The sequence below is a fragment of the Stegodyphus dumicola genome, chromosome 2, assembly GCF_044657685.1.
Source record: "Stegodyphus dumicola isolate Sdum_Otavi_A_Nest chromosome 2, ASM4465768v1".
NCBI lineage: Eukaryota > Metazoa > Arthropoda > Arachnida > Araneae > Eresidae > Stegodyphus > Stegodyphus dumicola.
Genome location: NC_140769.1, coordinates 242,352,880 through 242,374,741, shown reverse-complemented (window position 1 = coordinate 242,374,741; position 21,862 = coordinate 242,352,880). Strand labels below are relative to the sequence as shown.

Sequence of the window (21,862 nt, the reverse complement as noted above, 5' to 3'; positions counted from 1 at the left end):
TTGGAAAAACTATTGGTACTTATATTACAGTGAAATTGTATCTAAGCAGTTACGGATTTAGTACCGGGTATGGATAAGCATGATGTTACAGCTCACTCTCAAATCTAGCTTTTGTTTGATAAATCCCCGATTGATTCTCGAAAAGCCACCTCTGGCTCTTACAAACAAGGATATAAATTAACTGTTATTGTCATATTTTCCTCCTGCATTTTAGAAGGAAGAAAAGGAGTCCAAGGGCTGTAGAATCGTATTTGTGACTGCATTCCTTTATTTATAGAACAGAACATTTGGATATGCCTGAAAAAACAGCAATAGACTGGAACAATTAACAGTAGGAAGCATGTAATTATAACATTCTAGACAAAGCTTCTAGTAAAATCTAAGGGCCTAACAAAATAATAGAAATCAATGACAGCCTTTTTACAAAGCACAAAATCAAAATGTTTTGAAAACTGTTTGCAAAGTGCACAAAAAAAAAAAAAAAAAGAATATTTCAGAAGTGGCTCAGAATGCGGCAGGTATGTTTGGTGGGATTTCTGGCAACTTTCATGGTTGACAAGATAATATGTAAGTACTCAAATATCTTTGAAAAGTGTGCATTAATGTAATTAAGGGAAAAATAAAAGTCATTAACCACAATTTCCAAAAATTTCAATGCCTTAGCACCAAATGAAGTTCCTAGTAGTGGGCAATATGTAAATACTATTATAAAACACACTAAAAAAATTAATGAAAAAATAAAACACAAAAATTTTAAGGAAAGGGTTAAAAACAAGAAAAAGAAAAGTCGTCCAATTAGACTGCTCTTAATTTCTGAAAAAATCATCCAATTTTAAATATCAAACAATGTATTCCTTTTAAAATGAAATTTGTTTGAAACAATATACATATATAAGCAAGAAGCATTAACAGAAAATACAGGAATATTTCATCATAATACAGTAAATTTTAAAAATATGTAGAAACAAAATTGAAATATTTTCATATTAAATTACTTAATTTGATAACATGAATTATGTACAATTACAAAAATATTTAGCAAAGAAAAATGACAGCAGTATCTTTTAATATGTTGTACTTATTAAAATATCACAGAATTGAAAAAAAAAAAAAAAAAAAAAAAAAAAAAAAAAAAAAAGAAACTTTATACTTTCAAATTATTCATTAATCAAGCAATTTTGTACTTTAAAAACATTTTTATATAAATACCATATGCATAGCATTACCACACATTATGCTTTCTTTCATGTTTTTAACAATAAATCCATTCCAAATTTAAACCATATGATTATCATTACTAACTGAACTAAAACAACTGTAGAATCTTTTTGGAAATATCAGTCTCTTAATATTTTTTTTTAACATTTTAACTTTGCATCTACTTTTATAAAAAGTTATCAAAAAATTAAAAATCATTATGAAAGAGTACTCAGACATTACTTAAAAAAGACTCAGACTATACTTAAAATCAATAATAATTGACGAAAAAGGGAAACATTCATCTCACAAAATGTAATACCTTGTTTAACATCAATTCATATGCCAGATTCAAAATGCAAGTTTACAATGCCATAAAATATACCGAATATGTAACTATAAAAACAAAACTACAACAAAAGAAATTTCTAGCTTAAGTATAAATTAAAAAAAAAAAAAAAAAAAAAAAAAAAAAAAAAAACTAAGTACTATAAAATTTCAAAGTTTAACCCAAAAAAATTGATTTACTAAAGGAAAACTGATAAGGACAATTATTAAGTATTTCTTATAGTAACTTGAGAATACTGAATCAAATATTTAATACTACTTTTACTCCAGTACATGCTTTTCATAAATTACATTATTTTCTTTTACAGTAGTAAAGAAAGTAAAGAAATCACTAGTCCATTTATTACAATAAATAAGCTCTTCTGCCCTTCTTTGATGAAAAGAAGTCATGGTAGTTGTGTCTTATTTCTTGTTACCAGTTCATTTTACTAGTCATAAGTCTTTTTATTAAATTTAAGGTAAAAAACTTACAAACATTTAGAAGATTTCAAAGTAGAATACAAATACTGAAATTATCTGTACTTTTGGAAGCACAATGCATGTAGATAATATTACAAACTTATAAGCAAGTTTATCAACATGTAATAAGAAACTTATAATTTTGTACCTTCAAGCAGTGGTTCACGATCATAATTTTAGCAATTCTTTAAATGTATCAGAGATAATTAGATGAAAAATCCTGTTATGGCAGTTATATTTATTAACATAAATTATTTAATACTTTTTAATATAAAAATACAGACATTGAAATTATTTACTTTTTTACACTATTTATAGTATTGCATGTATGCAATTAAGTATGACTAATAATTTTAACAATAATCTTTATATTATGGCTCAGGAGCTTCTCCATTAAGAACACAGCATTATAACAGCTAATTTATCAACCTAAATAATTAACGCATTACATAGTTTAACCTCATATTGCATTTACAAATTAATAAAATTCTGATAATGTTTAAAACACTGTTAAATGAGATCTAGATTTCCACTTAAGTGGATGTTATTTTGATATGCATGATATCTAAATGTCCATTTAGATGGATACATTTTAATATATTTCATTGCACAGATTTTTTTTCTTTAGCAAAGTATCTGTTGTTCTGGAACACTTTTGAAAACTTAGAAAAATATTGCTCAGCAATGACATTTTTTATGAATAAATACTAACTGTTAAATAATGAAAACTTTACAAAAATGAACATTTTTTAATATTCCAAAAAATTGGCAAGGATTTACTGTTAGATTCTTTCAGATTTGTTTTACATCACTGAAATTTGTCCAGTAGATAGTCTTCCTTTTAAAATATAGAACACAAACTTCAAACACATCCAGCACCATGAGATAAAATAACAATTCCTCCATGCTCCCAAGTAAAAAACAAATAAAAAAAATCACAGTTTCACATACACATTATGTCAATATATTCCAACAATAACAATATCAAAATACATATGGAATGTTAATATAATTTGTGCATCATACCATACCTTATCAAATTAATCATATACACTTTTAACCATAAGCTTACTTGACACAAGTTCAAGCATATTTTGGCATCAAATATATATTTTCTAAATTTTCATTTTATCCTCTTTTATGAAAAGCTGAATGAAACCACACCATACCATTGGAAACATTCTGCAACAAAGGTGATGTCACTAGATGGTTTCTAGAATCATCTTCACCTTTTGATGTTATCTGAGGAACTATCGTGAACAGATGAATATGCAAGTGAGAACATATCTGTCTGCAAACTATTGTACAATAATGAAGAAGATTTGCTGTAGAATAAACCTAAAAAAAAAAAAAAAAAAAAAAAAAAAAAAAAATTATTTTCACTATAAATGCATATGTACAATTTTGGAGAACAGAACATTAATTACTCTGAAATGATTAATCAATGAATTAAATCCAGGATCAGTTTTCAAGATCTCTACAAAAGCTCATACAGTCATCATATTTTGGAAGAAAAGGAGCATAAAATATACATTTTTTAAACAGATATGCTCAATGTCATACTGTAGTTTCATTACTCATGATCACAAGTTATAGAATAGAAATCCTTTTCCCAATTATAGAATAAAATTACAATATCTTGATAATTTTATTTACTTACTTAATTTTTTTAATATAGCTATATTTACAAACATCACAGAAAATATCATCATCATGTTTCACATCAGAATTAAGAAAAAAAACTTATAATGAAAAATGTAGATGTATAATAATTTACTAACTTAATATAAAAACAAAAAGTATCAATAAATTAATGATTTTAGATCCATAAATTATTATTGGAAATCATTAAAAAATATATGACTTACCAAACAAAGCCACAAGACAAGGTACTCATTGAAAAATGTATCAAAATATTGATTCAGAAAAAGCATTCCTGGACCCAAAAATACAGAATCTAGGTAATCAACTTCACTTTTTGTCATGTGTGCAACCTAAGAAAAAAGAAAACGCCAAGTAATCCCACATTTCTTTCAAATAATACAGAAATAAAATATAAAATACAGACATTCTAAATTTATACAACTCTAATAATGGTAGATAAGTGAAAACAACATATTCAACCAGGTTCAATACATGTTTAACCAAACTACTTTTATCAATTCCATATGAATTTATTAAGTTTTTGCTTATGGCTCAATTTACAAAGCAGCAAATTTTAAGGGAAAGAAGGAATCTGTAATTATCCATGTACTGAAATAATAATAATAAAAAAAAAAAAGGTAACCAAGTAAAGGAATCGCAATTTGAAGCATTATCTTTAAAAACTTCTCGGTAATTTATAGAATATGCTTCAGAAATTTGCTGTAATATGCTTGAAATGTTTGGAACAACATAATATGGAAATCCATAAAAAAGATTTATAACTATTATTACAAAACTGAAATTCTGAGCTGAAATTTCACCTTTTGAAACACAAGGAATTACTAACTGGAAATAACTGCTGAAGTTTCAGTTTATAAACACTGCCTTTAATTTTTTTGAATTGCTTAAAAGACATAGTATGTAAAACAATAACCAAGAATTGTAAAAACACGGCTAAAAGGGGACAGAGATAAGAAATTAAAATTCTATTACTATTACCTGATTATCAAAATTCCCTTCATTACAAAAGAAACTGGAGAAAATGAATTTTCACACACTTCTTGTAATTTTAAAAATATTAAGATTTGAATTTTGAATTTAATTTAAGTATGATTTATTTGTTCAAATACTTGCGGTTCTCCTTGCTTGCTTGACTTTCTGGAAAAATCTTTAGAAGATACTTAACATTTGGATAAATTATAAGAATAACAATAAAATTCAAATTTTTCTATTCATAAATAAAGTAATACAGTCAAAAGTCGTTCATCCGGACACCCATAATCCGGACCTCAAAGCTACAAACTTTCTGCGCATACTTCAACGCATAATTCGTTGACGCATGTGCATATGCGTGTGCGTATGCCCGTTTAATGTATAATGGATGGTATAAGCTAAGCTAAAATTATCAAATTATCTATTTTAGTTAATGTTACAGATTGCGTTGTTCCTTAATCTTTGAATTAGATCTGGCTTATTAATTTTTGCAGACTGTTAGAGCAATTTTATAAAAGTAAGCTTGAATTTTCGATTATGTCAAATAGAATTTCCGATACGGGAGCTGCCAAAGGATCTACAAAGCGAGAGTATGTTTCGATGTCCATCAAACAAAAAGTGGATAAAGGCATATTCTTTGTTTCTCTAATAATTCCGAAATCTGTTTATCAATTTCACGCTGCTCTGCGGCAGGGGGGAGGGAGAAACGCTGTCAGCACTACCCTTATCTTCAGCGCAGATGTTTTTATTTTATTTGGCTTATAATTCCTTACTAAATGTAGTATATTCATCTCGATGTATTCCATCTTTGATATGATTTAAATCAAATTCCTTGTTATTATAATTCGCTTCCGATACTCAAGAAAGTGACACAGAAGTTATTGAAAACGAAAAAATTTCGATTGACAAATTAGTTGGTATTCTCGACACAGCAATTATAGGACTTGAACAGTGGAACAAGAAATTATGTCTGTTTATAGAATTAAAGAGAAAGTATTATCACATAAAACGAAGCAACTTAACTTACATTGAAAGAAATGTTTACTAAAATAAACAAATAAAATAATAAGCTTTTTTTTTTTTTTTTTTTTTTTTTTTTGTAAATTTTGATACCCTTTAGATCATAATTGTTCTTTATTTCATAAATTATGGTTTCATATTTTTAATTTTATAATTTCTGCATGCCATCTTACCAGATTTAAACTGATGATCTATAATAATCGATAATCCGGAATCGCCGAAGTCCCAACGAGTCCGGATTAAAGACTGACTGTATTATTTAAACTTCCAAATCTACAGCAACAATAAAACTAAATCACTATTCTGGATCTATGTTTAATACAAAACTGGAACTATTTCAGCTCTTTGTAACAAATTTACTAAGTTGTAAATCTGCTTTAGCTCAATATTTGGCATGAAATAAGTAACATTTAAGCATTTCAAAGCAATCTGGCTGTAAATGTCTTATTTGAATTAGCATTTGTGACAAAATCTTCAATACTTAGTATTTATGTGGCATTAATTATTAAATTACTTAAGATTAACATGAATTGCACAATAAGAGCATTTAATTATAACAATCATAATATAGCCTTCAGTTCACGTGTTTCATATCCCATGTACGTAAAATGCACTCATAATAAAAGATATAAGATTTTGCTCATAGTTCAACATAAAGGACAATTACAAAAAAAAAAAAAAAAAAAAAAAAAAAAAGCATAAATGGGAAAAAATAATAATAAAATTAGTGTACTAAAGTCAAAATTGAGTTTGAAATTCACAATAAGAGAAAAAGATGCATAAAAAATAAGATATATAAAACCCTACGAAAATCATTTAAAAATTTAATTACATGCCTATGAAACTTGGAAAATATTGTAAAACTGAAGACTCTGCATTTTAGCCTTACACTAAAAACAGCCACTCAAGTTCATTAAAATCAAAAAGTACAACATTAGACCATCAGTCTAAAAGTAATAATGAAAATTTACTGAAGTCTCTATTTCCTTCTAAATATTTCAAGAGCTTTGTTATATCTTTTATTTTCTGACTTCTTTCATTGTCATTATCATTTAGAATACTGTTTGCAATTTCTCAAAGAGAATTTCAATTGCGCAATTCGAACAGTCAAGCTACAAGGTTTGAATATAAATCTTGGGTAACGTAAGGACGTTTCTTAGCATAATATAAAGTCCTTACAGAATGCAGGCAATTAAAATCTATGAATTAGAATGTCTTCTCAAAAGTTTAGTAGGAAGATGAGTTTGAAATTATGATATTATTAGGTTTCCACCCTTTAGGGTTGAAAATTAGGACACAGTTGAATACACAAAATTCCTTTCTCAACTCTACATAAATGATGAAAAAAAAGGATCAGCTCAAATGATGACAGTTGGACTGACAAATATAATCTAGAAATAAACCAGATATTCTCACAAAGGAAGAATCTGTAATCCTCAAGTCCAAAAAACCACGATGAGTCTAGTTCAACAAAATGCATGTGCTCCCCCCTACACACACAAAAGCTAAAAATATTATCAACAGCTTGCTTCCCTAATGTTACAATCAATGCTGATTCTTTTAATTTGATGTTCTGAATGCTTTAAAGAGAGGAAAAAGTGTACTAAGAATGGCCAAAACATTGTCACATTCATAAATGGTTTACAATAATAGAATGAACAAAGTGTTCTATAGTTGCATATATGCACTAGATGTTATTGCTTTGAAGGTGATGAGTCAAAAATGAATTAATCAATATTAAATGTATTTTTATGATGTCTGAGAACTTTTCAATAGATACTCATCTACTAAACACTACTTGCCCTCACTCATCATTATTCATTCCAGTGAATATGTGCCTACTTGCGGGACTAAGTAACAATAAAATCCCAACAGTAACAGAACAAACTTTTACAATGCTTACTTAAGGTGCCCAAATTATAATTAAAGTAAGTTTTACTATGTTACATAAAAAAAAAAAAAAAAAAATCTGAAATGTTTCAGATTTTAAATTACGTCCAAAGGGGCATTTTTTAACATTTTGTGTGTTACCTTTCTTTATTAAATATAATGTTCCTCGCACTTAAACCATAAGATCCAGTGCAACAGCAATATCGCAAAATAGTTTTAAAACGAGCATATCTTTAGAATTTCCGATACAGAGACTCACGCGCTGGAGATAAAAATGTTTTTTCTGCACAACGTTGCCATTGCTCGCTTTGAAATCCTTGAGTTTGTTAATCAAAAATTCGTCAAAGTTTTAAAAAATAGGAAATCGATCATAAAACAAATTTCAAATTTCAAATTTGGTCTTCCACATGCTCATATTCGTTGGAGGATTACGTTATTCAAAATTCGATGACTCTATGTACCGTTATTTTATGACAATGTGAGAAATATACATACATTTACGCAGATTTTCATTATTTAATTTCTTCAACTATAATGCAGGACTCTAACATTTTATGGCAACAGTTTGAAAAGTGAACCGACATTTATCCGTCCGACGCAAAATGCCAAAACGAAACTAATAGTCCTTCGGGATTCAAATCCCTTTGGACTAAGAAAGAGAAATTCTATAAAATTAAAAGAAAATTAAAATCATAACATTATAAAATCAACCAGAATATATTTTAGCAAAAAAGAAAGTTCTATGTAAATTTTAAAAAATAAACAATCATGGGAAGAATATCACCATGTACTGTAAGATATCACCATGTACTCTGTACTGTAAGATAATTAACCCAGAGTGTATAGAAAGTAAGTTAAATTCTCAAAAGCAATTTGATGAAATTAAAATACAAAAAAGTATTAACAGAAAATGCACTGAAGTACAAAGTCCCCGACATGAACTCGCCTGGATTTCCGCAATTCTGGATTTTTCCGGTATATTAGACCATCAGTTTAAATCTAGTAAGATGACATGTAGAAATAATAAAATTAAAAATATGAAATTGTGATTTATAAAACAATGAAGCATTTATGATATAAAGGGTATCAAAATTTACCATAAAAAAGCTTAATATTTATTTTTTTACTTTATTAAAAATTTCTTTCAAGTTGTTTAAGTTACTTTTTTTTTTTTTTTTTTTTTTTTGTGCTAATACTTTCTCTTTACTTCTATAGACAGCCATAATTTCTTATTCAGTTACAAAGTTACATTGTTGAAGTCCTATATTTGCTGTGTATAGAATTCCAACCAACTTGTCAATTGAAATTCTTTTGTCTCTCTGTCACTCTGTCTGTAGTGGTATTTTCTGGATTTAGAATCATACTACAGATTTAACCATCTGGTAACTTATTGATAATTGTGAAAAACACAGTGAACACAAATTATCACAGTGAAAAACTTCTTTTATATCCTCAGCATTTATTACCACTTCTCCACATTTCTTTATAAAATCCGTTAATTGGAAAATTTTACCTTTGGTTTGCGATATCCGAAAACCTTAAGATTCGCACCTATTATCATAAAATTTAGCTGTTGTTCACTACACATATTTGGCTAAGTATTATGAGATTGGTGACTAAAGACAAGTTGTTCTGCTAAATTTTATCTCGCTTCTATCGCACACTGAGACAATTAAGCCTGAATTGTTATTAGTTTAGTTATTTATTATACATACACCTATTTCCTGCACATGCTTAATGCATATCTGACTCCTGAATAAATAAATTCCCACATATCTTACTGCCTGATGCAGTCTCTGTGGCTCCTAAATTCTACCACCCGGTGCGGCACTGGTTCTGGGTTTATGTGAATAACAAATGAGTTATTTTTTAATTCAAACAGCACTAAATGTAATCTTTTGGCCTATGAGTATCATTAACAAAATCTACTTTTAGCATAAAGCAGATTTTGTTAAAAGAAATTATATGGAAAGAAATTTTGGTTAAATTTTTCCTGTCAACATTTCTTAGTGCATTTAACTTAAATCTGTAATCATCGTCAAGCATAATGTCAACATAAAAGTTTACCATACTGTTTCTCAATTACTAATATAAAAAAAAATTGTTTAGGCATCACTCCATGAGTCATTACTCATGTTGTCATGTGTTGATAAACATGCAGTGATGAAAGCAAACTATAATAAATAATGATTCACCGGGTTGGCGTCAGGGATATAAAATATTAGTTGGAGTAAAATGAACTATGTATCTGTAAAATGTTTTGGTTTGGGATGTATGACAGGCAGATATGCAGCTACGGAGCAAAATTATTGATTGATTGTTTCTTCAATAATGAGGTATTTTATTTAGTGCCGAAGTGAAATTAAGAATTGGGAATCTTCACGTGCTTTATTATGTGCAAAGGGGGGATTTTTGAGGGCGTAAAGCCCACAAAAAAAATATAATAAAATTTTAAAAAAGTTGGTAGTGGCGTCTGAGATCCAGATTTTAGATTATTCTGGATATTGGACATCCAGATCTCAGATTTTGTACTGTATTTCATAAACAAAAGATTTTTATGTTACAATTCATAATTTGTTAGGTCTAATAGACCATCAACCATGTTAAATTAAGCATCATCTTATATACACATAGAAAATTTATGTACTTACCACAAGTTTATTTGTTATTTTTGAAGCAACCATTCCAAAAGCTAGGACATACAAGCATGGATGGTTTTCATATACATTTGTTGCTGATTTTTGATAAATAATGAATGCAGGCACAATGACAAGAGCTAAAGGTGTGAAGGGAGATAATATGCTTGTACCCTATATAAAGATATTAAAAAAGTTAATAAATTTAAAATGAAGTTGGAAACTTAACAAATGAATAAGAATAAATTTGATTAACATGCATTCTTCATCATGGGAGAAAAGGGAAATCAAACAAAAGGTTACATTTCATTTTTATTTTATTGGGTAAATAAAGCCATGTGTTGGGTCATCCGGAAAGATTCACAGCTTATTATGATAAATGTAAATGAGCAGTACAAATACAAAAATTTCAAATACAAATACAAAAAATTAATACAAAAATTTCATTGAATGACATAAGCATCATCTTGTTCTGTGACATTTTACCATTTCTCTCGCAGATGGAAAATTCCCTTTTTATAAGAGTCATTAGGTTTATTCATAGAGAAGTTATCAAGAAACAATCTGATAGTCTCCAAAGAATTGAAATCCAAGCCATTCAGAGAGACTTGAAGCAACTTGAAAGCAAAAAAACTCTAGGGTACAAAGTAGGGTGAATATAGTAGGTGACACAAAATATCCCAGCTATAATCAATAGTCTTTGCCAGACATTCATCAAAATGTAGAGCTGAGCACTGTCATGATGGAAGACAAGACCACCTCAATGATTGATCATTCTGGGTGCTTTGCTTCAATTTTTGTTCTTTAATATTATTATATAAATATCATGTCCAGTAATGAGCCTTTGTTAAGAGCTTCTTTATTTCTTTTCAGAAAAAAAATCATAAGCCAAAACTCAAGTAAGCACATTCTGCTCTACTAAGGTACAGAGTATCCACACATTGCACTGACCAGTCTTCTTCAAATGATTATGTACTGCAATTTTTGAAATACCTAGCCAGTCTGCTAGTTCCTGAACTGTGTTATATAGATTTTCACAGCTGACTTTTTTAAACAGGTCTTTATTTACAGAGGATGCTCATCCAGAACAAGCATCATCTTCAAAGCTAAAATTTCCATGCTTCAACTTCTCAAACTATGTTTGAACTGTGCCATCAGAAATACAGCTCTTTGTCCACATAAGGTGCAACTTTTGTGAGTAGTCAGAATAATACTTATTAATTTTTTTTTTTTTAAATAGCAGCATAACATGATGAAAACGAACTTCTGAGTTTGCTATTCGCTAAAGAACTATCATGTGTGAAAAGTACGCCACACCTCAACTTTCTTATGGCACAAGTTTTGGCTTAATTTAGACTTTTGAACACATCAGGGAAAAAAGAATATTCACTGGTATAGATAGCTGATAATATCTACTTTAAGAGTAATTTTGCGCCTTCTTATTATTGTTATGTTTCAATATATTTTTGTGTTTGTCATCATGTGGCCTCTTTACTCCATGGATTACATGTTTTGTACTCTAATTCAACATATTTGTGAGCATACATCCCGGAGTGAAAAGATACTCTCAACTTTGATGTTCCTACTGAAATAAAAAGGCCTACTTTTAAAGATTTGAAAAATTATCATTAATGTAATTTTTAATTTTTAACTTGATATCAAAATTTCAAGATAATTTTTAAACACAAGAATTAAGCAATTCGAGCAGAAAAGACTGTATTTAAACATCTGTTTTGATTACGGTCACTCCTTATTAGCAGTAACAAAACAGAAAGAAGAAAATGTGCTTTGATTTGAAAAACAACAGAACTTTCTTGGATGACGCAATATCTATGTTTTACTAACAAACACTTACTTTTTGAGTAAGATGGCATTTCCCATATTTTACTTTTAACAATTCATCACATATTTTAGTCTCACAGCATAAGTTTAGGTACTTAATAATATTAAATCAATAGCTATCACCTATTCATAGGGAAAAAATCTATCAATTTATCGCTCTTTGAATCCGAATATTATTATTATTCAGGGAAGCAGCTTGAAAAGATTTTTCTTTCTTTTCTACTGTTTTATATTTAATAAGACTATAAATGTACAACTACATAATTTTAAGTACTTAATAACTAATAATGCATAATTTTAAGTACTTAATAATTAATAATGAAAACTACGCTATAAGTACAGCAATTATATAGAGATCCAAAACAAGTGAAATGCAAGAAACGTATTATGTTGGAGGGCATGCAGTAACTTTAAGCATGCAACACAATACATGAAAAATAGTTCTCACACTTACAGCAACAGAAGAACCATTTTTGCCAATACCTCCAGAAATGATGACAGTAGAATAACTGTAACACAGCATCAAACTAACAATAAAGGCAATAGTTATAGGTACAAGTCGCAGCTCAGCATGCAAACCAGGTAACTATGAGATTAAGCAGAAAGAATACTTTAAGGAGAAAATTTATTTAAAGGACCTGAAACATAACTTCACCAGACAAGTAATATATTATCTTTGGAAATCTTTGCAGTGTTAGTATTTCAGAAGGAAAAGCAAAATTGATGCTATTTTGTTAAAACAGCACATCTGATAATATAAAGGTCAATGCAACCCATAGTTATTGCAAATTCAATTTATAACCGACATTTATTTTACACTCAAATTAGAGTGCATACTATATTAATATATTAAATAAAAATGAAAATTTATAGTAATAATATTTCACTACAAAAATAACAGTACACATACTTCACAAGCCAAATATAAGATATAATAATAACTGTTAAAACAATTTATATATATAAACACATATTTCTTGTCTTCCTGAAGATGTTTTGAGAGCTAGTGGATACCAAGTGTCCAACCTTCCTAATAGTAGCAACAAAGTTGCTGGAAACAGTCGAGGATCTGTATTGTAACTTGGCTTCCTTTACGACTCATAAAAATTTTAAGGCAAGAAGTTAATGGTGAGGAAATGATAAATTTGGCTCAATCAGGTTTCGGAACTCAAGGTTAAAAAGGAAGTTGATACTTCAAGAAATAATATCCCTTCTACTTTACCTCTTCGTCCATGCATGAAAAGGTTAATTTTTTTTTTTTTTTTTGGTGTTTGTCCACATTTTAGTAAAGACTGCAGGAGATCTGAGAAGATGACTCTAGATGAAAAGAAATCTCAAGTTATTCACAAAAGATGTTGCTGAAGTCTTAAGCTAGGACACTGCAAAAACATATAAAAGTACCGTTCGGTGCATAATATGTGAACAATGACATTACGCTCTGCTTTGCCCAGACTGGAATAAAGGATCTGATGAATCCACATTCCAAACAAATTCTACAGAAAGCGAGTGCACTACACTATTTACAGGAGAATCCTCTTTATGGGAAATCTATTTAAAGACAGTCTTGATTAAAGTCTGCCCTAAAGGAAGCCAAGTTACAGTACGCGCTCTATTAGATAATGGCTTAAACTGATCATACATCGAAAATAATTTAATAAAGGAACTGAAACTTTCTCCTATGGGTACAAAAGTGCTGTCATAAGGATTATTTGGTGGTAGAACTCTTTTTGGCTTAGAACATGGAAAGTATGAGGTTACAGTAAAGAGTCTAGATGAAAGGTTTTCCATGAGTATTTCTTTTCAGACCAGCCCAAAATTTGCACCACCCTACCTACAATTTGTGACAATCTTTTAATTTCAGAACTTAAGGCTCACAAAATAGCACTTACAGATGTTCGAGATAATACACCACCAATATGATTCTTCTTCGCACAGATATTTTAGGCAGGATTCTAGCTGGCAAAATTCAAAGTATTATCATCAAGAGTTTCAGCTGCAGAGACCTTGCTTGCCTGAACCATTCTAGGTTTCAGGAAGAAAAGAGAAGTAGTTAACAGCATCACACTCTGCCTAAAAACTTTCAGGTGAAAGAGATGTGAGAGTTGGAAACTTTGGATATCCATGATCTGACTGAATAGAAATGCAAAAAGGTGCCAGAAGATGAAACTTTAATGCATTTCAAGAAAACTTTAACTGTTAACAGTGACAATAGTTATGAGGTGGCTTTACCCTGGATAGTGGGGCATCCTCCTTTCCATATTAACTATGACATAGCTAAAACAAAGCTGCAATCTGTCACTAAATGGTTACAAAGAGAGGATATCTTTAACAAATATCATGCAATTTTTTTAATGGGGGAAAGAAAGCAAAATAGAAGAAGTAGAGCCATTTACAATCATGAGTAGTGTTCATTATTTACCTCATAGACCAGTAATTAAATTCTCAGGTATAACCACAAAGATCTGCCCCATGTTCAATGCCTCAGTAAAGGTTGCTGGCTGTGCTATCCTAAATGACTGAGTATGTGACTAAATAATGTTGTAATTCAAAAATAATGTCATTTTTGAAAGTAAGCCCTTTCAGTTTTTTTTTTAACAACAGCAACCTTACCAAATCTTATCTGAAAAAATAATTAATATCTAAAAAAAATTAGTTCAAATAAATATTAGTATTGAATGTCACCTCTCTATAGTGATCAACACCACAAAAGACCAAAATCATCCAGAATCATTGCAGGTAGTTAGTTGCATTTAAAAATTTCACCACATAATAAAAATTAAAATTCTACTGGTACAATTAACCTTTACAAATATGTTCAGTTTTCAATCCACATGAATATTTATTGCTAGTTTAAAATGAAAATATGCAAACTAGTGGTGATTGACTGAATTATTAAAAAAATAATTCAATATTTTAAGAAAATTTTCTTGTTAAAACTTGTGTTGTGTGCTTATACTTTGAGCTATATATAACTGAAATTCAAGCGTACTCTGCACAATGTCTCGTTTACTTAAAAAAGTTGTGATTTGTAAGTACCTCATTTAATAACAGTAATTTACTCAAAATTAAGAAATTATCTATTATTTATATACATTCTTATGCCCTTCATGGTATAACATTTTAAACAGGAAAACAACATCAACAGCAAACGTTTACAAAGAAAATGTTACACAATACCTTTAATATATATTATCTAACTTAATTTATGAGCATATACATTTATGGAAAACAGTTTTCAGGCTATTTTCATTGATATTTTAAAAATTCCACACAAATTAACTAATTAATATATTAAAATCTGTTTTCATAATTTCAAAAAGTGAAGCATTTCTTAGTTTCACAAAATAACACCTAATTTCTTTAATCAATTTAAGTAGCTAGATAAAATTTTCTTGTTTTAAACAATTTGCAGAACGTGTCTCATACTTAATAATTTTTTATACCAATTAATTTTATGCGGCAAGAAACCACTCTTCTTTCATAAATCCAACCATATATTTATACATTTAGTTTAAAATAATCTCCTATATAACAGTGTGTTTTACCATAAATAATCCATACAAATCATTGCCACGGTTGTTAGAACAAAATGATGAAGATGCATGATTTAGTAATAATGGGTAAAGAGGGTTAAACAAAATTTACAAAAGGAATGAAATTTCTCAAGCCATTCAAGTTGAGAACCTCAATATCAAACTTACTGCAACAGTAGATCCATTTTTTCCAGACCCTCCAGTGAAAATTGTTGTGAGATTAGAATAAAATGCAAATGACGCTGCTATGATTCCACTAAAAACTGGAATTAACTTTAGTTCTAAGTACAATGATGGAATCTGAAGAACAACATAAAGGTATTTGTAAAATAAAACAAAAGGCAACACAAAACAAATTATGCATAAAATATAAATAACACAATTTAAGCATGCACATATGAAAATATTGTACTTAGTTAATATTTACAGTATTTGATGAAACTTTCCATCTTTGCCAACATATCCAAAATCTTCATGCAAAAAATAAATATTAATTTCAACAAAAATTTCAAAAGCAATAAAAGAACAAAATAAAACAAAAATTCTTTTAAATATGTTTTCTAGCAGTATATCATGCAAAATGCAAACAGTTTAAGAAATCTGAAGTGATAGGCAGAAGTTGTTTTACTAAAAATACTGAACAGCTTAAAAACTGGCATTACTAAAAAGTAACACTTTTTTTTAATAAACATATTTTTTTTCACTTTTTTTTGGGGGGGAAACCTTTCAAAAATTTAATATGACTTTAATTTTTACTCTTCCTATTTACTTGAATGCTTCAGCTAGATGTCTGTATTTTCATTGAGACTGCAATTATTTACCTGTCTTTCCTTCCCACTGCTTTTAGTTTCCTTATGCATGTCTATATGTTATTTTTCAGAGTACATTATTTAGCAATACAATCATGCACTTTTACTGATAAAGAGTGCTTATTTATTTAATTTTTTAAAGCACTTAACATTTCATTAACAAAGCATGTGCACCTTTTTCATATTAATTACAAATAAAATATTTATTACTATTTTATAACTGATTATTTTAAAATTTGAATAGCTATACAATATGATTTATGCTCATTAAGAAAGCTTCTAACTATGAGCAGATAATAATATTTTATTCATCAGTAATTTTTCCATTAGCAGATTATTCATCAGCTGCAGGTTTGCTTTACAATCAACATGTTAATTTAAAATTCCTAATCTTAACTGTTATTTAACAATAAATCGAGTATCTAAAAAACATTTTATATGTTTCACCCACGAGCAAGCACACTAGGTCCAATTGAGCCATGCAATTAAACAAATCTTTCTCAAAACATGCTTATTTTTCACAAGTTGTTGAGGTCCAGTGTAGTCATGTCTTAGGTCTGCCCCTTTATTTTTTTCAAAGCTTTTTTCGCTGGGGTTTTGATTCAGAGTCTTGATTTTGATCACATCGGGTCTTTTAGACCAAGTGTGTCTATTCATGTTACCATTACATATTTGATTTGTGATAGTATAGAAAGTGGCAAACATGTCGTAATTTATCTTACAACGAAGAAATTTTGCAAAAGTTATTACATGTATCAACTGGCGAAGTGGAGAAGAATGTATTGAAGAAAATGAGGATGGAAGTGATTATGAATTTTTAGTCCACATGATACTGATTCAGACACTGACCTAGATTCTGAAAACGAGAGTGAGAATGACATAAATTGTTTCATTGGAAAATTATCGGAAACAAAAAAAGGGGGAATGCAGTGTTTGCCCTGCAAAAAAGCACAGAAAAAAAAAAAAAAAAAAAAAAAAAAAAAAAACGTGCTTCGATGATATGATTGTTAAAAATAGTTGTATTTGGAACACATGAAAATATTTTCTTAATGTCCTAACATTTGTTGTTGCATTTGTTCTCTGTGTCAATAGTGCTAAAAAAGAAAATAGGAATCGATACAGAGTAAAGGTTATACTATTTTTTCCTATGCTTATAGGATTTGCTATTCCATTAAGAAATTTTATTTCATAAAAGCATTTAGAGAAATTAAAAATTTTAATGTGCATAGTTTTTAAATTTGATCAAAAAATTTAATATGGGCAAAGATGTAACACTTTTTCTGAAGATTTACAATATTTTGTTCAAAAAACCCGAATTGGATCTTTTGGACTCAGCGTGCGCACTCGTGTAACTGATATGAAGAGTGCATGCTCACGGGTTAAATAAAGAATGATCAGCGGTTTTCTGCTAAATCACTTCAATTGCATATTAGTATACTTATCATACTTTGTACTAACACAAAAGGGAAAATTTGAACATTAGATACTAAATTTTAAGACAATGAGAAACTCCCACTTAAAATCATGATTATTGAAATCAAATAATGGATTACTTTTAAACTCATTTTATCAATAACTTAATAATAAATTAAGTTTATTTAACACAATATCGGTTATGAAGCCAATATACTAAATAATATTAAGGATTATTTATAAAACTGTTAACAAGAGTTTATACACCAAGAATAACTTAACAATTTTATATTAAAAACAAATCGCTATAACAGGTATAAATAAAATAATTAATAATAAATACAGCTGTTCTTATACAGGTTGCTATATGTCACATAATTAAATAGATGCAGATCTTAACAATGAATTTAGAGATCAATTTAAGAATAAGAAAGATAAACCATTTTTTTTCCTGCCAAAAAAATTAATGGGTAAGAAAGATAAACCACCATTTTTTATCTTACTATTTATGAAATCATGCCAAAAAAATTAAGGCAACTTTTGTAAAATATAGTCTTTATTATACCATGATTTAAAAAATTAATAGCAGCAAATATTAATACTAAATTGTTATAATAATTAATATAACATATTAATTATTTTTTATATACAACATATATATATATATTTGTATATGCATTCAATATAAAACTTCTGATTAAAAAAACTACCTCCCCGAGTTTGACCACTTCACACAATAGCAGTTTAGTGTGCAAAATACAAACATTCTGACATTCCTCACCAAAAGCAACAAACTATAAACTGTATTTTATAAAGACTATTTCTCTCAGGGAAGTAAGTAAATCCTTTGCAATTTCTTAACAAAAAACTCAGATTTAATTACTTTTGCATTATGGTAATTATAATGATGCAGGATTTACTAAAAATCTTTATTGCTAAGAAATTTGGAACCTTTGCATTACAACCATACCAACTGGAACTTGGTTTATTTTTGCATTACAGCGATACCAACTGGAACTTGGTTTATTTTTGCATTACAGCCATACCAACTGGAACTTGGTTTATTTTTGCATATTCCTTTGTTACCAGACACTGGCAGGTCCCCCCTTTTTTCTTTCCTGTGTTTTTCTAATTATCAGTCTGAAAAAGCATGTTTTTCATCTAATCACAACAGCCATCCCTTCCTTTTTTACCTCCCACCAACCTATATACCTATGAGGGTTGATAAAAAAAAAATTACAAGGGTAATAAAAAATTATTTAATTACAATAGACAGGAAATACGAAAAGGGGTTTAAGAGGCATACTTCTCTATCATTTTTTCACACAATAATAAAGTCTATTTAGGAATTTATCTGAATGCAGGATCAACTTGCTTCACCAAGCTTTGTAGAAATCATATTCCTGCCCACTGAGCTAATTCTTGGTGGCTGTTTTCACATCACTGTCTGAAGAAAACCTCATTCCAGATAAATGTTCCTTCAATTTCGGAAAAAGGAAACAGTTATTGCTGCTGAACCTAGGCTACATTAGGGGTGACTCCAGACTTCCCACTTTTGCAGCAAAAGTTTGCCGAGCAGTATGGGGCTGGGCATTGTATGCAGATACCATCATTTAACAGGATGCTTGCATCGGATGGCTTCATGTAACCTTGTCTAAGTAGTACAATAACAATAAGCAGTAACGGTATGGTCACTCTCTTGATACTTGATCAGGACAACATTGTCCAAGAGAGGCCACTTTTCTAAGTGTCTTGCCATTTCAACCACTCTGACGCATCTGCGAACTTACTCTCCTACCTGCACAACAACTGCTAGACAACTAGTGCCCTCTGCCTGCACTTTAGAGATAAAGGTATTCTATCCACAATAATTACTTTTCAAATGCTGATGCTTATAACCTTTTTTTTGGGGGGGGGATCCACCTATGTACGTAAGGATGGTAATGATTTTGGTCTAAAATTTCAACAGCAAGTTTTACGTGGATAAGCAGAAATTAGGATCCTCATAACATGCTCTTACAATGATGTCAGTCTGTCTTTGTATATATGTGCCACAATAACTCTTATATAAAGCTTCCAAAATTTTCTATTTTTCACACTTAAACTTCCATCATTCATGTAAAGAGTTGATTAGATTTTAGGTTGTCTTGTCCACGTATTTCATGGAAGAATAGAGCCTCAAGGAGGCTGGACTTCTATTCCCACCCCAGTTTTGAGAAAGAAAAGTCCTGGCGGTCTCTCCCACCCCTTTTCCCTACCACCAAACCACAGGAGAGAACATTTAGCTCACCATATATTTAGAGTGCCCTCATGCCCCAAAGACACTGTATATTTAAAAACATCCATGCCTTCTTCGGGATTCAAACCTGGGCTTTTCGTACCGCAATAAGCTCACCTAAAACCACTAAAATCTGGACAACTGAAAGTGGTACTTCACTTGAAGCCAATAACAGTTTTTAATGAAGAACTTGAATAAAATATTAATAGTATAGATAATCCAAAACTTTTCAATTTTAGTATTTAAGACATTTATATAGGATGACAAGAACAACATATTAGAATTTGGCTAAAACTGATAAACTGGAAATGTTAATTTATGATGCTTTACTTGATGCTCTGAAGAGATTTTCATGACAAAAAATTATTATGATCCAAAACTTCTTAATTTGGTATTAAAAATTTGTATATGATTGAGAACAATATATTAGACTTTGATTATGTATGATAAGCTGGAAATGGTATTTTACTTAGAACTCTAAAGAGATTTTCATGAAAAAGTATAGAATCATTATAACAAGACTTTGGCAGGCAGGTTTGTCAAATGACTGGTTCTGCTATATTCAGATTTCAACTGGAGATAACCAATCACATTCGAAAAACATTAATTTCATTTGAAGCATGGTTTCAAGTTTCAAAAATGCCACTCTGTAGTGCTTTTAGATGCAATAACCTTTTTTTTTTTTTTCTTTTTCTTTTTTTTTTTTTTAACAAAGCAAAATCACACGAGGGAAGAAGTAAAGTTTAAAGCTAAACTTTAGAATAAAAAAGAAGAAACTTAGAAATAAAAAAATAAAAATTCAGGAAAACCTGTTAATAAAAATAAACCTAATAAAATGTAATCCCAAAATTCATAATACAGACCTTTCTACTTATTCAAACAACAAATTAGATTTTATTTATAACTGATCAACTGGAAGTGATACTTCACTTAAAATTCTTGTTATTTGAAACATAAAATTGATGAGAGGTCAAATGCTGGCCACACCATATCTTTTTTTTTACTGCGATGGATTTCACGATTTGGAATCTGTCAAGAGATGAACAAGCAGCTATTCTTTTCTTCACGAAAAAGGTATTCTTCACAAAGAAAGATTGTGTTCAAATACTACCTCATGAAATTAAAATGCGATGCAAAACCAATATGGCCATACATCTTTTGCTAATGCTGAGGAAAAAGGTCAGCCAAACACATACATGGTTTGCCAGATCCCACATTTCTTTCCCACACTCCTCTTCTATTGCAATGATTATTAACTATTGTTATTTTCATTTAGCTTTATACAGATAAAATTAATATAACTATCCCTTTTCCTGTATTCGTTTTTATGTTTCTCCTCTTTTTGGAAGTAGGTTTCAAATATGAAACTAAGCCCCCCCCCACCCGAAAAAAAAGCTGAAAAATTAAATGAAAAGGTTTGGGAAGAAAAACCTCTCGTAGAAAGCCAAAGTCACAAGAAAAGAAGCACAAATGAACTGGAAATAAGTGATATAGCTTTACTGAAAAAGTTATAAAAATTTCACAAAAAGATAAATTTTTGTTTCAGGAATTGAGTTGTTCGCAAAGTAATTTTTTTTAATTATTATTATGGAAATGAATGAAGATTTTCTTATAATGAATAAATATTTTATTGAATTATATATTGTCCATTCTGATCCAATATCTTTTGCTATTTTTTTGGTAGTAGCATAATTCCATGCTCATATTTTTTTTTTCTTTGCTGGCAAAAAATTGATCCAGGTGATTTTTGACCTCCTCATTTGAAGTAAAGGTTTTACCATCTAAAAAATTTTGTAGAGA

The 21,862-nt window shown here is 29.3% G+C and overlaps 1 protein-coding gene across 2 annotated transcripts in view; it reads right to left on the bottom strand.

The window, feature by feature from the left end:
• Nucleotides 1-21,862, bottom strand: part of LOC118188557 (cholinephosphotransferase 1-like) — a 70,214-nt gene that overhangs the window by 24,795 nt on the left and 23,557 nt on the right. For both annotated transcript variants that reach the window (XM_085811947.1, XM_085811946.1), the window contains exons 5-8: nucleotides 15,731-15,862; nucleotides 10,203-10,361; nucleotides 3,873-3,998; nucleotides 3,174-3,342 (exon numbers count right to left, since the gene is read on the bottom strand). In XM_085811947.1, the coding sequence (XP_085668073.1) occupies nucleotides 3,174-3,342; nucleotides 3,873-3,998; nucleotides 10,203-10,361; nucleotides 15,731-15,862 (586 nt within the window). The remainder of the gene's footprint in view (nucleotides 1-3,173; nucleotides 3,343-3,872; nucleotides 3,999-10,202; nucleotides 10,362-15,730; nucleotides 15,863-21,862) is intronic.